The sequence below is a fragment of the Neopsephotus bourkii genome, unplaced genomic scaffold, assembly GCF_033783945.1.
Source record: "Neopsephotus bourkii isolate Nb327-2 ecotype Australia unplaced genomic scaffold, CSIRO-AGI_Nbou_v1 NB_5, whole genome shotgun sequence".
Taxonomy (NCBI): Eukaryota; Metazoa; Chordata; class Aves; order Psittaciformes; family Psittacidae; genus Neopsephotus; species Neopsephotus bourkii.
Window position 1 is genome coordinate 1,123,944 of NW_026900522.1, and position 26,565 is coordinate 1,150,508.

General features: G+C 42.5%; 1 protein-coding gene across 1 annotated transcript; it reads left to right on the forward strand.

The window, feature by feature from the left end:
- Positions 1-1,758: 1,758 nt before the first annotated feature.
- On the forward strand, positions 1,759-18,972 carry LOC133217904 (myosin heavy chain, skeletal muscle, adult). Its single transcript, XM_061363777.1, has 38 exons — positions 1,759-2,031; positions 2,121-2,264; positions 2,358-2,514; positions 4,163-4,190; positions 4,288-4,399; positions 4,597-4,689; positions 4,820-4,883; positions 4,975-5,073; positions 5,180-5,283; positions 5,592-5,730; positions 6,300-6,418; positions 6,500-6,649; positions 7,319-7,489; positions 8,100-8,409; positions 8,560-8,633; positions 9,657-9,744; positions 9,833-9,950; positions 10,264-10,387; positions 10,965-11,101; positions 11,193-11,448; positions 12,473-12,715; positions 12,932-13,108; positions 13,181-13,326; positions 13,414-13,504; positions 13,592-13,981; positions 14,128-14,254; positions 14,418-14,536; positions 14,987-15,183; positions 15,523-15,706; positions 15,793-15,958; positions 16,131-16,255; positions 16,415-16,723; positions 16,824-17,027; positions 17,285-17,410; positions 17,506-17,676; positions 17,763-17,867; positions 17,998-18,093; positions 18,688-18,972. The coding sequence occupies exons 1-38, from the start codon at positions 1,825-1,827 to the stop codon at positions 18,841-18,843; spliced, it is 5,826 nt and encodes a 1,941-aa protein (XP_061219761.1). The 5' UTR covers positions 1,759-1,824; the 3' UTR covers positions 18,844-18,972.
- Positions 18,973-26,565: the final 7,593 nt, after the last annotated feature.

The window sequence follows — 26,565 nt, forward strand, 5'->3', positions numbered from 1 at the left end:
AAGGTATTCCCTGGTCTAGGTTACTTTTGCAGATTTGTGTCTCTTAACCCTTAGAGTACCTTTACTAAAGGTTGGGAAACAGAAATAACTATGGCTGTGAATAACTTCCCCATTAATAAAAGTGCTAGTTATTAAATGGTACACATTTCTTCTTGATCTGCTCTGTAACAAAATCATTGAATCTTTTAAAACCAGAATTTTTTTGAAGAAAAAAGGCAGTATAATCTATTTTGGTGCTGAGTATGAAGTAGCATGAGTGATTTGTTTGTTTAAGACTAGGTAAGGCTTTTCCCTAACATTAGCTAGCACTGACTACAGCAGCAGTGAACAATCCCTCCAGTATGCACATGCTGAATTTTTCAATTTCTGACACACACCCCCCCAAAAAAAGAAAAAGCCAACCAAAACCAAGTGCAGATTTGCTCACACAGATATTTATTTATTTCTTTTTATAGCAAAGGAGTCACCTTTCACACTCTGAGCATGACTTACATGTCCAAACTTGAACTTGTATTCTGACTTTCTGTCTATTGGATTCCTCAGTATCTAATGCTACTGCAGTCGAAGTCCTGGACCACAATGCATGTTTGGTTTTCTCTTTTTCAGTATAACATATAGTGAATTACAAAATGACATTTGGTCATGATTTGTCATTTGTGAAATTGTCCTCTCTAATGCTGTAAAGGCAACCCCTAAATTCACAGGACCACGTGCACAAGATATATTATTCCCATTTTACATCTGTAATAGTTGCAGTACAAAAATGCTGAATGCCTGGGTCAAAGTTTAGGTTATCAGTAAAGGCAGTAGGGGTACCTATAAATTCTACATCAAAGTTCTTTAGGTGCCTTGACTATTCAAGATTGCCTTATTAATAATCCTGTCAGACTATTTATAGGAAATGTATCCACAGGAATGGTAAGATGTAAAACATTTCTAAATATATCTAGTCAAATCAAATGACAATTATGCCATTAGTTAAGTTTGCCAGACAATGTTTTGCCAAAGGTGGTTTGCCAAAATACATTTCGCTTGAAGGAAAAGGAAACATCCTGAGCATCTGCATACCAGACTCTATAAAAGTCTCTTTGGAGTGCTGTGCCCAGTCTTGCAGAAAATTTCAAGGTAAGCGTATGGCTTCTGTGAACTTCTGGGCAAATCATAGACCTTTTTATTCTATTTAACTTCCTTTAAGCCTTGACTATCCATTTCTATCAGGGACTGTCTCTATCACCAGTGATGTTTATTGTAGATTTGAAGGCAGCATTTTTACCTTCAGCTTATATATTAGCTTGGGTATCTGTGTAACACAATCCAAAAGATTAAGATTTCTGAAAAGCAGAAAAAGCAATAATTACTTTTATATCTAACATAATGCAAGACAATACATATCTAGTAAATTTTTCAGTGAAAATCTACTATTTGCTATCAGACAAGGAAGTCTCTCAGAGACTCTCAAGGAATGTTAAAAAATAATTAAAAATCAGACTTATTTAATATGACATCTCTTTTATGGCAGTGTCCAAATTCACTAGAGTTCACAAAATTGATATAATACTGCTAAACTGTACGACAATACTGCAACACTATAGAAGTATTCTGTTCTTTGTTACATACCGAGATATTTCAGAAAACTATCCAAATATTTTTAAGAATGGGAAGTTTAAATCCAACTTTTGACTTGTTTATACCTATTTAAATATTTGAATAGATCAAAGTGAAAGAGATATCCACTTCCACACAAAGCTGTTCACTCACTGATTCAATATACCTTCTTTCTTACAGAACACTCTGCTGACTGTGACTCTGGCCTAAAGTGCAGCCATGACGTCTCCGGACGCTGAGATGGCCGCCTTTGGGGAGGCAGCTCCATACCTCCGAAAATCAGAAAAGGAGAGAATCGAGGCTCAGAACAGGCCTTTCGATGCCAAAACATCGGTCTTTGTGGTACATCCTAAGGAATCCTTTGTGAAAGGGACAGTCCAGAGCAAAGAATCAGGGAAGGTCACTGTCAAGACTGAAGGTGGAGAGGTGAGGAAAGATCTAAGATTAAAAACTGCATGTAATTCCCACTGTCAGCTTTAAGCTGACATACATGTATCTCTTTCTCCATCTGACAGACCATGACTGTGAAGGATGATCAGGTCTTTCCCATGAACCCTCCCAAGTACGACAAAATCGAGGACATGGCCATGATGACCCACCTCCATGAACCCGCTGTGCTGTACAACCTCAAAGAGCGTTACGCAGCCTGGATGATCTACGTAAGTACCAGCAGCAGTCTTCCTCTGGTTAGCTGGGAGGAACTGTTCTGACAGCCTAAGTGGAAGTGAACGTGCTGTCTCCCTTCCCCACAGACCTACTCGGGTCTCTTCTGTGTCACCGTCAACCCCTACAAGTGGCTGCCGGTGTACAACCCGGAGGTGGTGTTGGCCTACCGAGGCAAGAAGCGTCAGGAGGCCCCTCCACACATCTTCTCCATCTCTGACAACGCCTATCAGTTCATGCTGACTGGTGAGAAAATGGCAGCATCTTCATCATGATATAACATTTGGGGTTTTTTTAAAAAGAAAAAAATTTTTATTGTAAACCTCGGCTTGAGCCTGTAATTAATTTTAGCAGTTGCTGATATTATGCATGAAAACCAGTTCTGTCCAAATAATTTTTAAAACTCTAATTGATAGCATGCAGACAAGAGCACTGAAAAGGTTAAAGAATAATTGGTAAACTTAATTGGCTTAGGTGAAACAAAATGAGATTTGATTTGCTCCAAATGTGACAGAAAATATTAACAAACCTCTGAACAAATTATTTAATATATCCTAAAAAATGTATTGTTTTGGCTTCATGGAGACTTTTTTGAAAAAGCAAATGATCTGATTTCAAGTGTTATTCTGATATTTTCAGCTTCTTAGGAAATAATAACAGCCAAAATCCCAGAGAATTTGCACCATCTGGAAATAATTACAAATGCCTTCATTTCAAATTAGCTATTAATTCCTACTCTTGTATTACAGATTTGCTTCTTAGACATGAAAGTTACTTGACCAGAAATGTCTAGAATTCTGTGCACCAAAATTGCAATAAACAGAAGGGAATCAGTGATTTTATGGTCACACATCTACAGTTGTTTGATGATTCCAGAAGGACATAACTGAATATCAGAGAATAATTATGTTGACTGTTAAAAAAGTACTGAATATTGGCTAAAAATAGAATGGTAATTTGCATGGGATTTGTTTTTCTCCTTTTCCACCTCTGGATCAGGTTCATGTTCATTTAAATTTAAGTAGTTTGGCATTTTTCTTTACATTTGTTATCTTTCTTTTCTCTCTTCAGGCACTAACTAGTGCCTTAAAGAACAGACTTGTAAAGAAATAAATAAGCAAATAATGAGCAGGAATATATTGGAACAAAAAATACTGAAAACAAGAAACGCTCACATTCTTTCCTGCCTCAGAAATCCATTCCTTTGAATTCACTGGTGAAAAGGAAAAGTAAGAAAAGGAAAAAAGGAAGAAAAAGATCTTGTTTAAAGATTACCAACATTGATTAAATCTCTACATTTCTACAAATAACTTAATCAAGGGAGAGATCAGAATTCTTTAGACACATACGGTTAGTAGCTACAACCCCTTACTACTTAGAGATAATAATTAATCAGACATCCCAAAAGGCATTTTGATAAAAGAAAGCAAGTATAAACTGATCTTGGATTCCTAAATTGTTTGAGGACTCACTGATGTATAGTTATGCTTACTGGAACATTAAAAAGACGTAAAAGAAACTTGATATTAATCTCTGTGGCTTCTACAGGGAGTTCTTTCATGCAAAAATCTTCCAATATCTGTAACAAAATTCATGGAGGAAGATAAGCCTCCACTTCTTGCAACAACAGGCATTCCTGCATCAGTATTCATTCAGCAATTACTATGGGAATTAGGTAAATCAAGAAAAAAATGTCCTATTTCAATGACCAAGAAGGGAATTTAAATGAACACCCCACAGGTGAAAAGAACATTGAATAAATACAAACTTGATAACTCCAGCTGTCTCTATATAGAGCACAGGCTCTCAAAAAGCACTGATGCATTCAGCACACGCATTGTGTTCTGTATTACTCAAGGATGCCACTGACAGAATGTTTCTGCCTCCTTCACAGATCGTGAGAACCAGTCAATCCTGATCACGTATGTACATTCTCTGCCCCAGTCCCTGTGGGACTCCCTGGTGTCAGGGACCTCCTGCCTGACCACACACTCTCTGCTTCTCTCTTTGCCTGCACAGCGGAGAATCCGGAGCAGGGAAGACTGTGAACACAAAGCGTGTCATCCAGTACTTTGCAACAATTGCAGCGAGTGGGGAGAAGAAGAAAGAAGAGCAGCCAGGCAAAATGCAGGTGAGTCAGGAAGAAGAGACCCAATGCTTGCATGTGACTGTGATGCCAACTAAATACTGTAACTGAATAATTGTCATCCTATAGGGATTGCTTGAGAATGAAATTATTAATTAATAAATACCAGCTTGAATCAACACTTTCCTTTGTTGCTGACATGATTTTCAGAAGGATAACCAGAAAGAATTATCATCTTGCAGGGAACGCTTGAGGATCAAATCATCAGTGCCAACCCACTGCTGGAGGCCTTTGGAAATGCCAAGACTGTGAGGAATGACAACTCCTCACGCTTTGTAAGTTGTTGCTTTAGACAAAATCTCTCCCTCTCATTACATGACACACAATGGCCCTACCAGTATTCTTCATAAAGGAGACATGAAAAAAAACCCATTCATGCTGAAACGCTGCTGCTTGTCCTTACAGGGCAAGTTCATCAGAATCCACTTTGGGGCCACAGGCAAACTGGCTTCTGCTGACATTGAAACTTGTAAGACACTCTCCTGGCCTTATCCCTTTCCTTCCTAATTTCCTACCTCTGTGTGCTTTCCTGTGACTGAATCTTTCTCCCTTCCTTGCAGATCTGCTGGAGAAGTCCAGAGTCACTTTCCAGCTCCAGGCAGAAAGAAGCTACCACATATTCTATCAGATCATGTCCAACAAGAAGCCAGAGCTCATTGGTAGGAGGGATCACTATGACTTTGTAAGGATGATCACTGAGAAACAGTTCCCTCTATTGCCTGGTTGGCAAAACTAAACCTGTGTCTTGCTTCTTCCTGCTTTCAGACATGCTCCTCATTACCACCAACCCTTATGACTTCCACTATGTGAGTCAAGGTGAAGTCACTGTTCCCAGTATTGATGACCAGGAGGAGCTTATGGCTACAGATGTAAGTACTATGAAGGAAACATTTGTAATAAGATTGTTAATCTCAGTTTAGTAATCTTATGTATTACTACGTATACCTTTATTACCTAAACCTTTATTACCTATATAATATATTACGTATATATAAATGTATATTAAGTATATATATTACCTATATATATGTAATACATCCCAAATCTTCACTCGCAAAGCAAAACCACCAATCAATCAATCAATTGCATAATATATTACTTATTACCTATATATAATATACCCTAATATAATAATATTAGGTTAGGTAATATTTTTGCTGCATTGTTTTAACTACAGAGTGCCATTGACATCTTGGGCTTCAGTGCTGATGAGAAGACAGCCATCTACAAACTGACAGGGGCTGTCATGCACTATGGGAACCTGAAATTCAAGCAGAAACAACGAGAGGAGCAGGCAGAACCTGATGGCACTGAGGGTAACAGTAGATTCAACAACTGACTTGTTCAAAGATCTTCTCTGTTTGCAGGAAAGACATGTTGGCCTCCAAAGACAGGCCTTTCTTGGCCAGAGTCAGCACATAAAACACTGAGGAAAAGCTTCCCTGATCATGGGAAATACCTTTATTTTATGCAATGGTACATACCAAACTCACGCAGCCTTAAGGCAGGAACACAGACTCTCTCTCTAAATCATTCAACCACTAGGTCACGATGATGTGCAATCACAGGTTTTGTGAAATAAATCCTCCATTCTTTGCTATGCAGAAATCCACTTTCCACAGAAATGTGCTTCCCCCATGCCTTATGTATTCCCAGAGGCTTTGGGGCTCCTTCTGAGAACTTTCAGATTCAATCTATTCCTACCCAAGCCATACCTGACCTTCCTTTCAAAGAAGGACATCTAAAATTAATATCCCTTCCCAGACCATCTGTATGAGCCAGGCCATTGCTTTTCCATTTCTAGAACATGGACAACAGAGCTGTACACATTGGCCAAATTCTAGCCATTGTCCAAACATAAATGCCTATCTCTCTTCTCCTGTAGTGGCTGACAAGGCTGCCTACCTCATGGGCCTCAATTCAGCTGAGTTGCTCAAAGCCCTGTGTTACCCCAGAGTCAAGGTCGGGAATGAATACGTGACCAAAGGTCAAACTGTTACGCAGGTAAATAGAGGATAGTTTGAAAATGGCTTCAAAAATACTTAAGCATTCTTCATTGATTCTGTTCTTTTTTTTCTGCTGTAGGTGAACAATGCAGTTGGTGCCCTGGCAAAAGCTGTCTTTGAGAAGATGTTCTTGTGGATGGTTGTTCGTATCAACCAACAGCTGGATACCAAGCAGCCCAGACAGTACTTCATTGGTGTCCTGGACATTGCTGGCTTTGAAATCTTTGATGTAAGAAACAAGGATTTGGCATCATAGTCAAGGGAGAAGTCATGAGGTCTCAGAAACACGCTTCTATTTTAAAAGGAATCAGAAGTTTATCCTCCTCATCTGCAGTTTTCTAGAAACCCTTCCCACTTCAGTGTCACAGTAGTACCCTCAAATGGATTTACCCACCAACACCTGGATTCTAATGTTATCATCAGATAGAAGAAAGATCTGCTTTCTGACAAATGATCTCAGAGGCCCTTGAGCTTGCAAACGTGTTTGGCTCTGCAGACAAAGAGAGCTGTAGGACTCAGGCTCACACAGATGTGGGCCAAAAGTGTGGAAAAGCTACTGCAAGGGTAGTGCTCTGGGAAAGTTCACAGCATGTTTCCTCTGCTGTGAAAGCAGTGATAGTGCTAGGACGTCTGTGCCACAGCAGAGAAACCTCCAGGTTGTTGATCTAAGGGCAGAGAAATGCTTGGCTGGGATACTTTGGCTTTCACCCTCTGGGAGGTCAGAGAGCTGAGACACCTACACAAAGATGCAGCTAAGGTTACTGAAGGAAACACATGCTGTAAGTTAGGAGTGGTGTTTCATGTGGGGAACTTCAAACAGCACTAGGATTATGCTAGCAAATATTTTTGGTGTTTGCCACATGTTGAGAACCTGTGTTCCTCTCCTTGCTTTGGGCAGTTCAACAGCTTTGAGCAGCTGTGCATCAACTTCACCAATGAGAAACTGCAACAGTTCTTCAACCACCACATGTTTGTGCTGGAGCAAGAGGAGTACAAGAAGGAAGGAATTGAATGGGAGTTCATTGACTTTGGGATGGACCTGGCTGCCTGCATTGAGCTCATTGAGAAGGTACCTTTTCCATACAAGTGTGCAATTTATAATGGAATTCTGTGGTTTTTCTGAGCCAGATTCAGCTCAGAAAGACCTCACAGCCAGACATGCAGCTTCAGGTAAACAAAAGAGTTTGCACTTAAATGTGTTTTCATCTGGGGAATAGAAATTAGGAAATGCAAACCTGTGCCATCAATCCTGCATTGCCTGGTTTTCAGGCATGGAAAGTGTAGCCTGGATTCCCACCAACAGACTTTCTTAAAGCAAACTGGGATTGCTACCCTTTCCTTTCTCCTCTGAAGACTCAAACTGAAACTCCTCCACAAACAAATTAGGCACCCCTTGTGGCTATTGTCCCAATAGTTTTTCTGCATACCACTTCTCCTTCCATTTCTACTCCCGGTTCTAATCTGAACTGAACAGATGTTCTTACCAGTTCCATGAAAATAGGCTGCAGGAAGGCAAGGGAAGGCAGAAACAAGCTTCCTGGATGAGAACAACTCCTAACAATCATAGGCCTTTATCCAGGCTGAGATGCTACCAGCTACGTGATCATACGTTTGATGTTCATAGAATATGCTTCACATCATTACAATTTATCTCTGTCACTTCTTGTGGTACTTTCCAGCCCATGGGCATCTTCTCCATCCTGGAAGAGGAGTGCATGTTCCCCAAGGCAACTGACACCTCTTTCAAGAACAAGCTCTATGACCAGCACCTGGGCAAGTCCAACAACTTCCAGAAGCCAAAGCCTGCCAAAGGCAAGGCCGAGGCCCATTTCTCACTGGTGCACTATGCTGGCACGGTGGACTACAACATCACTGGCTGGCTTGAGAAGAACAAAGACCCTCTGAATGAAACAGTCATTGGGTTGTACCAGAAGTCTTCCCTGAAGACACTGGCCTTACTCTTTGCCAACTATGGTGGAGCAGATGCAGGTCAGCTTTGTGAAAACTGTACTTTTAGTATGAGACAATGCTGACATGGAATTAAGGCAGTGAACACTGAACATTCAATGATGTTTTGCATTCTGTGGTTTCCAGTATGCACCATCCATATTTACTTTTTTTTTGTTCTTCCTTTTGCAGATGCTGGTGGTGGTGGCAAGAAGGGTGGCAAGAAGAAGGGCTCTTCTTTCCAGACTGTCTCAGCTCTTTTCCGGGTATGTACAGAATTCATCATGTGTTTGAAGATGGAAATCTTTTACTCTGAATCTGAAAAGTCTATTTCAGTTTTGGAAATCAGAGAATTAGGCTGTTAGTATGCCACAGAAATTCTACCCCAATATGTGTATGACCTTTCTTTTATTTCAGGAGACAGAATTACATTGTCAGCCTCCTGGAATTTTCTAGGCACTTTTTTCCATCTAGTTATTGATATAGATCTTTATATTTTCCTGTCTTCTTCCACCTGTCTTTCTCTTGCTATTACTTTCTCTGAATATTCAATGAAAAATTCCAGGGGGTGAAGTTCACCTACTCATACTGGGAGTGAATACCACAACAGCTCAACTTCCTTAAAACCTCCCCTTGAGAATTCAGAGATATTTTCTATATATGTTTTAAACATCTATGAAGATTATCAGTATGCACACATTGTCGAGTTTAAAAATAATAGATTAGACATCATAAGCTAAGAAAATTTCCTTGAGAATGGAAGATTTTAAGGCAGTGTTTTAATTTCAGTGGGGAAAGAGAGTGGCTGTTAAATTACAACAAATCAATGATTTTTGATGTGATTTTTTCAGTTAGGTTTTCAAGGTTACCATTTGACTGAGGTGGAGATATTTAGGGAGATTGAATTACTACTAAAATTGTCAGATTATATAGGCTTTAAAAATAGTCTGTCCATTTAAAAAAAAACCAAACTTATTTAAGTGCAGGTAAGACACTAGTCACATGTAACGAAGAGTACGTATCAACCACTTAAAATGCCCAACTAAATATCACAAGAAATACCAGCTGGAATGAAAGCTGCAAAATGTCAGCTGTATATTTGTATAAGGAGATCAAGGTAAAATGATACTAACCATTACTCTACAGAAGAATTTTACAGCCAAAAATTTAAAGTATCCTTTTGGGAGTATTGCAAGATGCTTTAGAGAAGACAGGTCTGCAGTTTGATATATCCACTATCAAGCTTCCAGTGCTATACTCTTAATAATACAAACTTCATGATCTCACAGGAGAACTTAAACAAGCTGATGGCTAACCTGAGAAGCACTCACCCTCATTTTGTACGATGCATCATCCCAAATGAAACAAAAACACCTGGTAAGGGGATCCAATAGGAGAGAAACATGAGCAGAAGCTCTTCTGAGTGTGAAACAGTTGGGTAGTCACTAATGGTGGTCATTGTTAGGTGCCATGGAGCATGAGCTGGTGCTGCATCAGCTGCGCTGTAATGGTGTGCTGGAAGGCATCAGGATTTGCAGGAAGGGATTTCCCAGCAGAGTCCTGTATGCTGACTTCAAACAAAGGTAAGAGTGCTCCACATTTTTCCCCATTCAGACCAACTGAAGAGCCCTGAGTATCATAATATACTCAAAACATTATGCTTTAAATTAGTACTGAGCAGCAATATGAAATCTTTTTACTGCCAGTTGATGCTGATATGACATTGATGAGATCAGGTTTCTCTGGAACTTAATAGTGAAAACACTCTCCCTATCCTGTTGTGAAATGGTGAACTGTCTGCAGGAATGAGACTGGTTCTGTGAGAAGGCTGTGGGGTTTAATCAGACTGGCAGTTTTGTTGACAGGCGTTTCTCCATGTTCTGTTTTCTTCTGCAGATACAGAGTGCTCAATGCCAGTGCTATTCCAGATGGACAGTTCATGGACAGCAAGAAGGCCTCAGAGAAGCTCCTTGGGTCCATTGATGTGGACCACACCCAGTACAGATTTGGTCACACCAAGGTAGGAACCAGACTTTTGTTGAAAGTTTGTCAGGGAGCTCTGCCAGGGGGAGGGAGCACAGGAAGAACACATCTGGCAGTGTAGGGGCCCAAACCCTCAGTACTCAAGCAAAGCAAGTGGGGAAGACCCTGTAATGGTAGTCACATTCAACCAAGATTCCAGATCATCAGGGAGGTTTGTGACAATAAAGGTCTGAGGTGAAGCCATACAGCCTGATTTTCTAGGTTGGCAAGAATCAGATATAGATAGGTTAACAAGGCCCAGGCTCTACTCATTAATTCTGGACATACAGCAATTGGAATAATCTAACATCAAGCCAGGAAGAGAGTTTGCACATCATGGTAGATCTTACTGGGGTCCATAACCAGGCAGAGGTGTGGGTGTCGCTGTGGCTGATCTGGAAACCAGAACTTACACCACATATCTCAGAGAGGGACTAAATGCTTACTGTTTGGGAGGGGGCCCAAGCTGAGGCTGCCCATGCCCTAATATTAAGATCTACCAGGAACCTGAAAGCCTCTGTGCCACTATTCTGTACTACTACACAATAACATGATGTAACATTTCCTTTCTCAAGGTGTTCTTCAAAGCTGGGTTGCTGGGACTCCTGGAGGAGATGAGAGATGACAAGCTGGCAGAAATTATGACTATGACGCAAGCCAGGTGCAGGGGCTTCCTCATGAGGGTGGAGTACCGGAAAATGGTGGAGAGGAGGTAGACATTTCTCATATTGAGTTTGTTCTCATGGAACATGCCTAATTTATCACAACAAAGCTATGCAAGAGCCATGTGAATGTCATTTCAGGGAATCCATCTTCTGTATCCAGTACAATGTTCGTGCATTCATGAATGTGAAGCACTGGCCTTGGATGAAGCTGTTCTTTAAGATCAAGCCCTTGCTGAAGAGTGCAGAATCTGAGAAAGAGATGGCCAACATGAAACAAGAGTTTGAGAAAACGAAGGAGGAACTTGCAAAGTCTGAGGCAAAGAGGAAGGAGCTGGAAGAGAAAATGGTGGCCCTGCTGCAGGAGAAAAATGACCTGCAGCTCCAAGTGCAGGCGGTGAGTATCACTGTTCACTTGTCCCAAGGAAAAGAATGACATACGCTGAGAATGCTGCTGACCCTAAGCAGAGACTTGCAGGAATCTGACTAACATGCAGTAGGAAACAGTTTAAATCACACACTGTAAGGCAATCTGATGTGGAGTAAACTAGCACCGGCAGAGGCATGTTGAGACTCGTGGCACCTCCACATGGAACTCAGTATTCCTGCTATCTGAGGAAAGATCCAGGTAACACTTTCCAGCATGTAATCCAGAGCAGAAATATCTCAACTTGAAGGGAAGTATCTCCATGTAACTCAACTTTCAAAACAGTGCATCTGTCTAAAGGCAAACATGAGTTTTCCTACTTGGAGCTACATCAGAAAGCCTCTATTGCTTTCAGAAACATTGCCACTTCTCATTCAGACTCAATTAGGAAAAGGCAAGTTCTTAACAACAAATGATCAAACTGAAAGCACTGGAAATGCTAGGCATGGAGTAAAAGTAAGGTACAAGACAAGCGGATAGAAAACACAAGAACTATATTGGTCTTTCAGTGGTTTTATGCATGTAGGAAATTAATAAATGTATTTCTCAATTAAATTTAGTTATTTTCAATTAGTGGAGTTATTTTCAACATTGGAAAAGCTATTACATCTGAAATATTGCAAGGTTCATGATGAGACAACTGAAAAGAAAAAACTACAAAATACATTTCTGTCAGGAAAAAACACACTAAGACCTTGCTCCTCCTGAATGTATTATTTGAAGTGATCACTGTGTACTTCTGCCTGTAAGTGCAGTAGCTGTGAGGTATTCTCATAGCTACCCTTTATGTGAGGCATTTTTCAGAGACACAAAAGATTTGGAATCAATGTTGTTACCAGATGACAAGGTTCCCCAGTGGACTTCAGGAAAGATCTTCCACTTGCTGGAGTTGAAGGCCAGATTCAGCCCTGATTTTAACACATGCCTACTTAGCAGTAGAAAAGACAAAGGGGTGAAACATTACAACCCACAAAAACCTGTGTCTCCCCAACAGGAAGCAGACAGCTTGGCTGATGCTGAGGAGAGATGTGACCAGCTCATCAAAACCAAAATCCAACTGGAAGCCAAAATTAAGGAGGTGACTGAAAGGGCTGAGGATGAGGAGGAACTGAATGCGGAGCTGACAGCCAAGAAGAGAAAACTGGAGGATGAATGTTCAGAGCTGAAGAAAGATATTGATGACCTTGAGTTAACGTTGGCCAAAGTGGAGAAGGAAAAGCATGCCACTGAAAACAAGGTACACTCATGGGGAGATACGAAAAGGCTGAAGGGCCAGGTTCTTCCCATATCTGCTTGGTAGCCTCAGAACAAAGCTAGGTATGGAACATACCAGCAACATCACAGCGGGGCAGCCCACATGAAAAACACACTCGTGGCTAAACACTGCAAAGTGAAAAGGTCCCTGTGCTAGCAGTCAAGTCTTCTACACAGACTGTTTTCTCCTAATCACTAGGTGAAAAACCTCACAGAAGAGATGGCAGCCCTAGATGAGACCATTGCCAAGCTGACAAAAGAGAAGAAAGCCCTCCAAGAGGCCCATCAGCAGACGCTGGATGACTTGCAAGTAGAGGAAGACAAAGTCAATACTCTGACCAAGGCTAAGACCAAGCTGGAGCAACAAGTGGATGATGTAAGCACCTGTGTAGTTAAATGAAAAGGGAAAGAATAGCCAGCAGGGTACTAATGGCCTTGTTTGTTTTAGCTGGAAGGGTCCCTGGAGCAAGAGAAGAAACTGCGCATGGACCTTGAGAGAGCCAAGAGGAAACTCGAAGGAGACCTGAAGCTGGCCCAAGACAGCATCATGGATCTGGAAAATGATAAGCAGCAGCTGGATGAGAAACTGAAGAAGTAAGTGTGGCTGTGGGGCACCTGAGTGCTGGGCTGGTGTGCTTGTCTTTTTTCTTTCAGCTCTAACATGGTTTTCTTTGCCCAAAGGAAAGATTTTGAAATCAGCCAGATCCAGAGCAAAATTGAGGATGAACAAGCCCTGGGCATGCAATTACAGAAGAAGATCAAGGAGCTGCAGGCAAGTCTCTGTTCCTTGCCCGTCTCACAAAACTTCAGGTCAGATAAGAGAAGGGCACGGGTGTGAATGGTCCCTGATGTTCCCCAGGCTCGTATTGAGGAACTGGAGGAGGAAATTGAGGCAGAGCGAACCTCTCGGGCAAAAGCAGAGAAGCATCGGTCTGACCTCTCGAGGGAGCTGGAGGAGATCAGTGAGCGCCTGGAAGAAGCAGGAGGGGCTACAGCAGCTCAGATTGAGATGAACAAGAAGCGTGAGGCCGAGTTCCAGAAGATGCGTCGTGACCTCGAAGAGGCCACGCTGCAGCACGAAGCCACGGCTGCTGCCCTGCGCAAGAAGCACGCGGACAGCACCGCTGAGCTTGGGGAGCAGATCGACAACCTGCAGCGAGTGAAGCAGAAGCTGGAGAAGGAGAAGAGTGAGCTGAAGATGGAGATTGATGACTTGGCCAGTAACATGGAGTCTGTCTCCAAAGCCAAGGTATGCAACTGCAGTAGAACATTTTCACAGTAACAAGGTATAGGCTGCTTGTACCATGACATTCTCATGAAAAAATGTTACCTACTGTGAGAATAAGGAGGAGTCCAGGTGTTCAGCACTGGTCCCTCTTTGTGTTTCCTCTCAAGGCAAATCTGGAGAAGATGTGCCGCACCCTGGAAGACCAGCTGAGTGAGCTGAAAACTAAGGAGGAGCAGAACCAGCGCATGATCAATGACCTCAATACTCAAAGAGCTCGTCTGCAGACAGAATCAGGTAAGGGACATCTTCATTCCTGAGGTAGAATGGGAGGACACCAAAGGATGAAAAGTGACAACTGGTGTTAGCTCTCAGGCTGCTCTTGGTCACATGGGTTCACAGCCAGAAACTGTCCTGTTGCAAACACTCCAGTTACCTTCTTTCAATTCACCCTTCCAAGGTGAATATTCACGCCAAGTGGAGGAAAAAGATGCTCTGATTTCTCAGCTGTCCAGGGGCAAACAAGGATTTACCCAACAGATTGAGGAACTCAAGAGACATCTAGAGGAAGAAATTAAGGTATGAAGTACCCTTGTGTCCACAAGCTGCATCACGCTCAGAAGCATCTGGAGAACCCTGTCTGATCCAAGACTGCTTCAGTGCTCTTTCTCCAAACACATGGAATACTGGAGGGAACACCAGTAATGAATATGCCTCAACCCCTAAGCTAGAGAGGGATTGAAGCATAATGATTTTGATGTTGGAGGAAGTCATCCACAAGGCTCTCATGAGGTTGTGGCGATAGTCTCTAAGACAGGAGTCATCCTGTCTTAGGTCAAAACATTTACAGAAACAGCAGGTTGCTGTCCCCAGAGTAACTCTCGCTGACACACGCTGATCCTCCAGACCGTATCACTGTAGGCTTCATTAGCTGGCAGCTTCGCATTGCCTGATTAGAGCTGTGTTCTAATTTCACTGTCATTTTCACTGTCAAGAGACGTTCTAGTTACAAATCCCAATTCCCCACAGGCCAAGAACGCTCTGGCCCACGCCTTGCAGTCTGCTCGTCATGACTGTGACTTGCTCCGGGAACAATATGAGGAGGAGCAAGAAGCCAAGGGGGAGCTGCAGCGTGCCCTGTCCAAGGCCAACAGCGAAGTGGCCCAGTGGAGAACCAAATATGAGACGGACGCTATTCAGCGTACGGAGGAGCTGGAAGAGGCCAAGTATGTGGCAAGTGGGATAGAGAGAGAACTGGAGAACACTGGGACTCTGCTGGGAGATGAAAGTGGGATAGAGAGAGAACTGGAGAACACTGGGACTCTGCTGGGAGATGAAAGTCTCTGAAACCGGGTTAGGACGACGAAGGATAAAAAGGCTGGGATGTAGTGTCTTTGTGGTAGAAGGCAGAGAGAGAGAGGGAGACAAAGTGACCTGTGGAGAAGTTGTAGACTTGAAGGGGAAATGTCATCTGTATGACTAGAATGGTTAAGACAGGCCTAATAAACAGTAGGTGCTGCGACACAGCTGTGGCAAACCCTTTACCTGTACTTCCCACATTGCAGGAAGAAGCTGGCACAGCGCCTGCAGGATGCAGAGGAACATGTTGAAGCTGTCAATGCCAAATGTGCCTCCCTGGAAAAGACAAAGCAGAGGCTGCAGAATGAAGTGGAGGACCTGATGATTGACGTAGAGAGATCGAATGCTGCTTGTGCAGCTCTGGATAAGAAGCAGAAGAACTTTGACAAGGTCTTTCAGGCTCCAGATTGGGGGCTCCCGGACAGAGCATTCCCTCCTCATTGTCATGTCCATACTGACACCTGCTTTCTCTTCAGATCCTGGCAGAATGGAAGCAGAAGTATGAGGAAACACAGGCTGAGCTGGAAGCCTCCCAGAAGGAGGCCCGCTCTCTCAGCACGGAGCTGTTTAAGATGAAGAATGCCTATGAGGAGTCCTTGGACCACCTGGAAACGCTGAAGCGTGAGAACAAGAACTTGCAGCGTAAGTCCCTGGCCCTCTGCTCCTGGCAGGGCTTTCTCAGCACCCACCAGTACCCACCACTACACATGGGTCTGTGCCTTCAGGTGGGCAAAGATGCCTGTCACGTTGGTGTGTGAGGGCCCTTCCCATTCTGCTCTGTGCCCGACCATGGCATTGGTCCTTGTTCCCACAGAGGAGATTTCTGACCTCACGGAGCAGATTGCTGAGGGAGGAAAAGCGATTCATGAGCTGGAGAAAGTCAAGAAGCAGATTGAGCAGGAGAAATCTGAGCTCCAAGCCTCACTGGAGGAAGCTGAGGTACACACAGAGCTAATAGTTGCATCCAGTTTGAACGTACGGTAACAGTTAATCTGCAGAGATGGTAGGAAAGCAAGCTTTGATTTGTGAAGTGCTGCAAAAAAGATTACTTAGAAAAGAAGCAGTACTTTAAGTCACTGTTCCTGCTGACTTGTCCAGGCCTCCCTAGAACATGAAGAGGGAAAGATCCTGCGCCTCCAGCTTGAGCTCAACCAGGTCAAGTCTGAGATTGACAGGAAGGTAGCAGAGAAAGATGAGGAGATTGACCAGCTGAAGAGAAACCACCTCAGAATTGTGGAGTCCATGCAGAGCACCCTGGATGCTGAGATCAGGAGCAGGAATGAAGCCCTGCGGCTGAAGAAGAAGATGGAGGGAGACCTGAATGAAATGGAGATCCAGCTCAGCCATGCCAATCGTGTGGCTGCTGAGGCACAGAAGAACCTGAGAAATACGCAGGGAGTGCTCAAGGTGCGTTCAGCAAAGCTACAAAAAGAGATTCGACATCCCTGACATTCTTGACACCCAAGCTGACACTTCCACCTTGTAATTTCTGTTGCCTCTTTTACAGGATACTCAAATACACTTGGACGATGCTCTGAGGACACAGGAGGACCTGAAGGAGCAGGTGGCCATGGTGGAGCGCAGAGCAAACCTGTTGCAGGCTGAAGTTGAGGAGCTACGGGCAGCCCTGGAGCAGACGGAGCGGTCCAGGAAACTGGCTGAGCAGGAGCTTCTGGATGCCACTGAACGTGTGCAGCTCCTCCATACCCAGGTCAGGCACTGTGCTGGAAATTAATCCCACCAGCAAGGGACAGCTCAAAATGTGGTTGCTAGACATTTAAAGTCTGCAATCTCTTAAAGCAAAATGCTGTGTTCAACCTTTTGCAGCCAGCCACCTATGTCTGGTTTGCTGCTGTGGCTCCAAAGTTGACTCTTGCATTAACTTTCCTAAACAATAGCTGCACTTTAAGCATGTGATATGGAGGCATTAGTTCTAAAAGTACAACTTGTGTCTTTTCTGTGGTACAGAACACCAGCTTGATCAATACCAAGAAGAAGCTGGAAACAGACATTGTGCAAATTCAGGGTGAGATGGAAGATACCATCCAGGAAGCCCGCAATGCTGAAGAGAAGGCCAAGAAGGCCATCACAGATGTGAGTCCGGGGCTCCTTTCATTGCTGATGCTGGATGTGTTCTCCCCAAAAATGTCTCCAGCCCCTAAAGGGCTTTGATCCTTTGCTCTCCTCAGGCGGCCATGATGGCAGAAGAGCTGAAGAAGGAGCAGGACACCAGCGCCCACCTGGAGAGGATGAAGAAGAACCTGGACCAGACGGTGAAGGACCTGCAGCTCCGTCTGGATGAGGCTGAGCAGTTGGCACTGAAAGGAGGCAAGAAGCAAATCCAGAAGCTGGAGGCCAGAGTGCGTAGGGCTGGTGTTTGTGCAAGAGTGAGCATGTCCCTTGGAGAGATAGCAGGGAAGCTCCAAAGATGGTATTGTGATTGCAGGTGCGGGAGCTGGAAGGGGAGGTTGATGCTGAGCAGAAGCGTAGCGCTGAGGCCGTGAAGGGTGTGCGCAAGTATGAGAGGAGGGTGAAGGAGCTGACCTACCAGGTAAGGCAGGTGGTGTCCTTGCTCTCACAGCAAGTCCCATTTTGCACACAGCATCCCCAAGGGGAATTCTTAACCTCACATGATGAAGAACCAAGAATTCATTCTCTTTCCTGCTTACCAACCACTCTAGACTGAGGAAGACCGGAAGAATATTCTCAGGCTCCAGGATCTGGTGGACAAGCTGCAAATGAAAGTGAAATCCTACAAGAGACAAGCAGAGGAGGCTGTAAGTATTGCCTGAAGAATGGGCATGTTCCATCGGGATCATTGACATGATTGTGACTACCAGGATAGGGGTATGAAAGAAGCTGCCAAGACACACCAGTCTTGGCCATGCCATTTGGTTTCCTGCCAGGAGGTTTTTCTGATTTCTGGGCACACTGGGGCAGTCAGGGATGAACTGAGGAAAGTTCTTCAGCCTGTGTTATACAGCAGGTCAAACTAAACAATTCCAGCGGCCACAGCATCTGACTGAGAATTTCATGACTCTGCTAGTAATCAATAGCAGAAGGCTTCAGCCTCTTCTTCAACCTGAAATGTCACACTTTGTGCATGAAGTAGTGGGAGGATAAATATATAAATCACAAATTCAAGTGATGAGATTTCTCCTCGATTGTGACACAGTGCTGGTGAAGCTTGTGACACTAGGATCCTGAATAAGGGAGGATAAGGAAGTCTGTGTGGTGCTTTTGTGTAGCGGGTGGAGGATGGAAGTTTGTGCCTTCCCCAGGGAAGAGCTGTAGCCTTTCAAGGCTGAGGTGCAGAAGCAGTGAAACCCCTGCCCTGAGCTCCTCACCACCAACTCCCTTTCCCTGCACAGGAGGAGCTGTCCAATGTCAACCTCTCCAAGTTCCGCAAGATCCAGCATGAGCTGGAGGAAGCTGAGGAGCGGGCTGACATTGCAGAGTCCCAGGTCAACAAGCTCCGAGCCAAGAGCCGGGAGTTTCATGGCAAGAAGATAGAAGAGGAAGAGTGAGGCTGTCCTGAGGCAGCAAAGTGACCTGGGGGCTGCACAAAATGTGAATCTCTTGGTCTCTTTCTTCTTTATTTTAGATTTGCAACCACTTCAATATGTAGCAAATAAAAAGTAGATTACTTCTGTTCACACCATTTTTAGTAGTTTTCATTTGTTTCTCTTTTTACTGGTGTAGGGCTGTGTCATCATTATCCTTTGGTCAGCATTTTGTCTTACAACCTGTGTGTAGCTATGTCAGGATACAGGTTTTTGTCGTCTAGTTCCTAACTACTTATTCCTTCTCTATTACTTTAGTGAGCGATAAAATAAAAGTTGCCATACTAAAACAATTTTAGTTGGTGTTATTACAAAACCATTTATTTTCTGTCTGTTTTCCATTTGTTCAGCGACCAGAAAAATTATCTTGGCAAAATCCAATGAACAGACCTCACAATATTCATACACAAAGCCACAGTATTATTTTGCAATGAAATTTTCAAAGACTTTACATGCTTGATCTGGTAATTTCTCTGAATAGGAGATGAGTACTCTATAATTATAATAGGAGTTCAAGGTTTTTTTTAAGTAAAATATTATACTGCATTTATGATTAATGTGCTGAACATTTATGGTGGTGACTGAGTTTAATAGGAAGACCTCAACCTGCATATGTCATTAGGCTGCATCTGTCCAGAAAACTTCAAATAATAACTATTATGTCCCAATTCTTTCTTTAGTTCCTACGAATCTGGACATGTTCCTTATTTGTATTGAGGAAATCTCTCTCATTCATTTGCATAAATGAGATCATATTTAATTTCTCATGTATTTATAATTTAATGCCATATCTTGAAGATTAGAATCAGCTTGTATAAACACCCCATGCAGTCAGACTGCCTACTGTAAGTAATGCAAAGGTTACTGCCCTTGAAAAAAACAGTGGTTCATAATTACCATAAATATGAATATAGAATAGATGCAGGTGGTGTACTCCAGTAGAGCTGCATGGATTGCAAAGACTCTCAGAGTTATAATAATCTAGACAGCAGTTAGATGCCTCCAAAGTAAATAGACGCTCTTTCATTGAAATAATAACACTAACTGAAAATCACAGAATCACAGAACAGTTAGGGTTGGAAAGGACCTTAAGATCATCCAGTTCCAACATTCCTGTTCTGCAGAAAGAAACTTCTATTCAGTGAATTTTGACAAATCAGATTTATCATTTCAGCTCTTCATGACTATTCAAAGCCCAGAAGAAACTTCTAGCTGAAAAAGATCCCGTCCTTCTCATGAAAGAGAGAAAAGAAGAAGTGCGTTGTCTTATTCTACTTACCTGGGCAGCCGTTTACAAGACAAGACAATACTGCTGGGAATACATGATTCAAGATACATAAAGGTCTCAGACTAGGGCACTAATAAGCGAAGTTCAAGTTTGCAAACATGCAAGGCAGCGTGGGGCAGAGTACTGACATGCTCATTCCATGCCGGCTCTGCCCAGAGGCCCCTAGAGGTCACCCTGCCCCAGGAGGACTCAGGCTAGCCGGAGAAATCCTTGAGGGAGCATCAGGGAGTTCAGAATATGGATGCAGAAGGCAAAGGTTATGCCTGCATGCTTGGTAAAGCAGTGATTTAAGTGAATCTGTCTTTACAGCTGAAGATCATTGGGAAATATTCACACGAAGTTCAGGCAGCACGTAGTTTAGTTGTGCTTTCCATTTATAGTGTCTGAGAGTCACGCATCAGTGTTATGATAATCTGCTGGCATCATGACACCTCTCCAATTCTGTGACAGACAGAACATGCCACCTAACCTTTTTTTCTGAGTCACTGGCATCCTAACAGTAACATCATGCTAGCAACTCCAACTTCCCTCCCATCCCTCTCTGTCCTTCTCTGACTCTTTTTGCCACCTGTTGTCCCTCTGCTTTCTGCACTTTACTCAGGGGCTTCTAAGCCCTTTTTACTTCACTAACCTGCTCTGTAACTGGAGTCACTCAGCTGCTTCAATACACATGTGCGAAGGAAATGGCATTCTGAGTGTCACCTAAGAGTTACTTAATATTTGCTATGAAATAGGAGGGGTGTGCATTATATAGCTTGGCTGCACATTCAGTACTGACAATTTTCAACCAAAGGTTTTGCATTTACTCACCTTTCTACTCTCAGTTGGCTGTTTCAGGAACTTTCCAGGGACTAAGTTGCTTTAATCTCTGTGTGGAACAGGGAGTTAGTGAGGGAAAAAGACTTCATGTGTATAAGAGCACGTTTTCCAAATTCCCTACGTGGAGACATGGAATGTTTACTTCCTTTTTTGCGTATTAAGGCTGAATTACAAATGCATAGTGCATGGCACATATTAGTCCTTGATAGCAAGAGCAAGATTAAGAAAGAAGGTGGACATCTCTGCCACTGCTTTGTATGAACCGTAGAACAAGCCAGTCTTCACAAATAATATTCTCTGGAGATTTACATTTAGGCCCAGACATTGCCTTTTGCATTATTGGTCCCAACTGCCTTTCTTCCCACAGAATGATTCTACAACCCACATTAGTATTTGTAATTATTGGTTTATCTCAAGAGATCAGTTTAAAATTCCATTGCCCCCCACCTCAGTGCACAGAGTCTCTATGAGGAACATTCAAACAGATTCTTAGAGAACATCTTAAGAAGGTACTATGGCATGTTAAACTCCATACTTAACAGGCAAGTTCCATGGGGGATATAGAATGTATTCCCTGGAGTTTATTTAATCTGATCCAATACTTATCAAATCTACTAAAGAGAGTGTGTCCTTACCATCTCCATGCCCTGTTCACAGCAACATGTAAGTCCAAGTGTGGCAATGAGAAGATTTGCTCTGAATTGCTCTGGCATTTCTGCTTATCATCTTCCAACATTCAAGGGAGATCTCCTTTTACTCAGGGAACAGCAGAATGAGTCCATGCTTTCTATATCATACCATATACACTGTTGATTTACTCGCCATATTGATATTTCTAAGCATTCTAATTCTGGTAGCATGGCTTGCAACAATATCACACAAAGTCTTTTGGGACTTTTTTGTTTTTAGGGTTTTTGTGGTTTTTTTGTTGGTTTTTGTTTGTTTGGATTTTGGGGTGTTTGTTTTTTCTTTGTTTTTTTGTTTTAATGAGTGTACCAGTCAGCTCAAGGAAAACGGATTTTGTTCCGAATCTCTTTTTATGAAAAAAAATGGTAGGCTGAATTTTGTGGATGAACTAGCTCCTGATAGGTAGAGTTCTGTTTAACTCGGTTCTTTCTGGGTAAAAAAAAAAGAGAATTACATTTCAGAGATCAGTCAGGTGAACGTTTGTAGGATATTTGCTCTTGCTATACACCTACTCTGTCTTTCTTTCCTTTTCCCCTATTTTCATCCCCAAATGTTTCCCTTTTATACTCTCAAACACCCCCCATTTTGTCACAAACCAACTGGCTTAAATTAACTGTCAAACAAGCTGATAAAGAATCAGAGGTCTGCTAACTGTATTCTCTTGTCTGCTGTTCTTCTACTCCACAAATCTTGAATATTAAATGCTGTTCTACATGAAGTGGCCTATATCCTAATCGTCACAGAATTGTCATAGTATATTATTTGATGGACACTCAGGCTACTGAAAGCCCACCCCACAGCATAGCTATTTTGCTATCTCAGCATGTGCTGTAATCACTAGGCATTCTGGCACCATACATTTGATTACATATCCTAGAAACTGAAAGAGATTTTTAAATTACACTTTGTGTAACCTAAAAGATCCCAAAAGACTTAGGGATTAAAAAGCTACCTGTCTCCCCAGACTGAGGCTGCTTCTGAGTGACCATAACAGCTAACACTAAACATTTAAGAACAATTGTATCTGGCACTTATTTAGGCAATAAGTTTAACTAATGCTACAGAGCATTAGTGTTGCATTTAATAGAATATAGGCAATTGCCATTTTCCTCTATTTCTAATGTTGAAGCTTATAATAAAGGAAGGTGAGACTCACTGCCCGTTCAATGTTCCTATGCCACTCTTCCTCTAGGCTTGTTTTCTTATGATGAAGCTAACCTTTTAGCTGACCTTGGCTGGACTCGGAGAAATTCAATAACCACTGCTAAAGATATTTTGGCAGTGTCTTAGGTAGCTAGTGAATGACAAGCATGTTTGGAAAGCTCTACAGCCTGACTGTCTTGTAAGACAGAAATCTTAGCATTTCTCATCTATTTTAAATGAAATAATTAACCAGTCAGTGTTGACAGATAGGAAACTTTCTAGAAAGTAAGTCAGCCAAAGAAGGAAGAAAAACCCTTCAAAAGCAACAGGATTCAGCAAGGCAAATTGTCCTTCTTCTGAATCTTCTGTCTTCTTGTTGAACAGAGTCTGATTTTTTCAGCCAAATTCAGACATAATGTAGAAACCATTCCCTCAGATATCAATGGAGGTGGAGAAGACATCTAAGGAGCACTTGGCTTATAAAAGATACATATATAGTCAAGAAGAACTCTTTTGTATTCAAAAGTTAATTTGAGTTACAGAAACAACTCAAGCATAAACTTCACTGAATTACCCAGCATTTTGTCTTCCAAGTAACATAAATACCTAGATGCCATTAAAATGCAATGTCTGGCTGATCATGAATTAACTCAATTTCTTTGTACTCTGTACATCATGTAGAGATTTCTTCCCAGGAAGACTTCAGGCTCTGCACACCAGCAGCAAGACCAACCTTGAAGGAAAATGCCAGAGCATCATAAGTGCTGTGTGAGTACATGAAGGTGTAAGGGAGTACATGTGTGTGCATGTGTGCAGGGAGAATGATTTCTTAAAGTGAATTTACAATGCCTGAAACAAATGCATAAATCCCTCAGTTTTTATATTTGGATCAGACCACATTCCCTGTGCAGCTGGTCAAGCCAAATGTTTCACTCACTCCTCAGAGAGCTCAAAGCTCTCCATATCTTAAGATGTCAGCGAAACACTAGCTTCTTTCTGATGAAACCCAACTCCAAGGAGCAGTGACACAAGCATCCATAAAAATAACTGTCTGGGCTGGGGTTCTTAGAGAAGTGTTTGCTGTTGGATTCTTGAGCCCAGTATAGAACAGGCATTTTCATAGCAAGTAAGACCCTGAAAGTCCCCTATTTCAGCTTGGTCCATTTTAAGAAGTCATTGAACAATTCATATATGGCAGGAAAAGAACTTTATCATGTGTCCCTGTGTGTTCCCAACTGAAAATTACTGATATTTCTGAAAAATTGTATTTTCTCTGAAAATTACTGTTGTCATTATTACTACTAATAGATGGCTATGAGTCCAATCCGGGATCAACCAAAAAAAGGCTGTACTACAGAGAGCTTGAAACCCATGTGCTGCTTCTCTGGTGCCAGGACAGGCTTCGCTCCATGGGAGAGATGACATCTCTCCATTTGCATGTGTAGGCAGGCTGAGTACAGGCAGGTTCAGATGCTGCCACTGCACATAGCACTTCATGCATTCATCCCACAGCTGCCAAGACATGACTTTGGATGCTCACTGAGTTCAGATGCTGAGGTGTGACTTGCAAGCATTCATCCATGGGCCACAGTCCTGTAAGAGTGTGCCTGCTCCAGCAGGAGGACAATATTTCCCACAGGTCCAGGAAAAGGAGGTTGGCCACTGTGCCTAATGGACCCGCTGGGTCAGGGGTGCAAACAGCTGGGTGATGCCAGCTGCTGGGGAGGTGCTACTGCCAATAGAGAGCTGGAGGAGTGCAAACCAACTACCTCAGGCACATGATGGGCTCTAGCCTCCAGCCTGCATGGGGAAGGTGTTTTGGGGCAGAAGCCTGCCACAGCCTCAGCCCAGAGAGTGATTTGTGGTGGTAGCTTTGTACAGGGGCACCACCTGCGCTGGGAGTTAGATGGGAGCCTTGTCCTTCAAGCAAGATCCCAGAAGGAACAGCAGGGCATGCTGAATAAGAGCTGCTTTCCTTGTTTCCCTACCCAGAGCTGACAAAGAGGGCTGCAGGGAACCTGGCCAACTGTATCTGGGATGTGGACAAGGAAAAATACTTCACATATAGATGGAGCTGTTGGGAGAGGAAAAGCAGTACTGAGGTTTGCTGCTCCCTGTCCTGCAATGGACCATGTCATGACCTACACATCATTACATCCCCAGTGGTAAGGCACACTTGAATCCAAGAAAATTCATTGTTAGTCTAATCACTATTTTAACAGTCTAGTCAAAAAAACATTTGTCCAGTCACCATTGCCTAAAACTTAAACTGCCCTATTTCTCCCAGTGTGCTTTGTGATACAGTCTAAATGAATAAATAATGAATTTAATAGTATCTGCTCCTTCTTTAAAAATGCTAAGTTCTCATTTTTCTGGCCTTCTGAGGTCAAGGGTCCTTCCTGATAGAGTGAGTCTTCAGCATCTTGAGTTCTTTGCCACTTAGAGTATGATGTTGCTGGGATTTCATTGTCCTCTGTCTTGGGTCCTCTTGGCATTATTTTTATATGCTATTGAACAGTCCGTTGCAAATCTTTATTTATTCAGTCCATAAATCCAGTTACCTAGTGCTCACTTGGTGTTTTTTTTAGATCTTTAACTTATAAGGTATAATCTCTTCTCACAAACCAGGCTAAAGCTAAAATGAAGTTACACATTTGCCTCCAGACTGTTAGGAAACTTGCTGCTTCAGCTAAGGAAAACTAATCAAGCCGAAGACTCAGCAAGCCCAGGCAAGCTCTGATGAGTCCTTGTATCACTAAGCTAGTTCACAACTTCTGGCCTTCTAATAGTAATGGCAACAGGAAATGCAATGTGCTGTGGGACTACACTAGGAAACTGCTTTAGGCACCTTCTGAACTGGCTGGACATTTGGTCTGCCCTGGAATGGTCACTGTCATGGTTCAAGCTATTAACTTTGAGTCAATCTATAGCACATGGAAAGAAATAGGTCGCTCTGAAAGGCATTTCCTTCTATGACCATTTTGCTGAAAAGACTTTATCGCTTACAGAGGTACCTATTTCTTTCCAAGGAAGATGAGTTTAGAAGGCCAAGTTAAACCAGAAGTCAAATTTTAGGACAGTGAAACCTACTATACTGAAAATGGCTGAGTCTATATGTGCAAGATGGTCTTTTCCAATTGAAGCTAAGCAGATAGTGGCATTTATATTTCATGTCAAATGGAAATTTTCTCTGTATGTTATACTATATACATACTGAAATCCAGACAATGAAACAACTTATGAAACTCTCTGTCAGTGATAACCTAAGTAGAACAGCACTGTCATGTTTGGCACTGCTGACGCTGCGGAGGAGTATGAGAATGGATGTTTCTGCATCCATCAACTGGCATCAGCGCACAATCTATCAGTGCCACTAAAGAGCTGTTTTCATTCCATCAGTCAGACCGTGCTGGTTTTAAAATAATGATCTTGGTTAGAATATCTTTTGGCTGGCCTTTTCTGCTTCTCAGAGTCAGAGGTAAGAAGTTTGATGCTAAATAGCAGTTGGCTAGAGCAGTATTTCCTGTGTGGATCTGAAGTTGTCTCCTATGAAAATACTGGAATATTCTCTATTTTTATATATATGGGGTATTTTTTAATTTATTTTTTTAATTTCTAAAAAACAAAAGTTACATATTGCTTATAGAATGGGAGCCCAAGGATTGAGGACTTTCATTTTCAGATATCAAGTGAGACAGTGAAAGAAGTAGAGTAATATAACAATTCATCCATCATTCATTCCTTCTTAA

Bases quoted from the DNA above. Each gene is read 5' to 3' on its own strand.
- LOC133217904 (XM_061363777.1), top strand. From the start codon at position 1,825: ATGACGTCTCCGGACGCTGAGATGGCCGCCTTTGGGGAGGCAGCTCCA. The intron at 12,716-12,931 runs GTACACTCATGG...CCTAATCACTAG, and splicing joins AGCATGCCACTGAAAACAAG to GTGAAAAACCTCACAGAAGA. The intron at 13,982-14,127 runs GTATGCAACTGC...TTTCCTCTCAAG, and splicing joins AGTCTGTCTCCAAAGCCAAG to GCAAATCTGGAGAAGATGTG.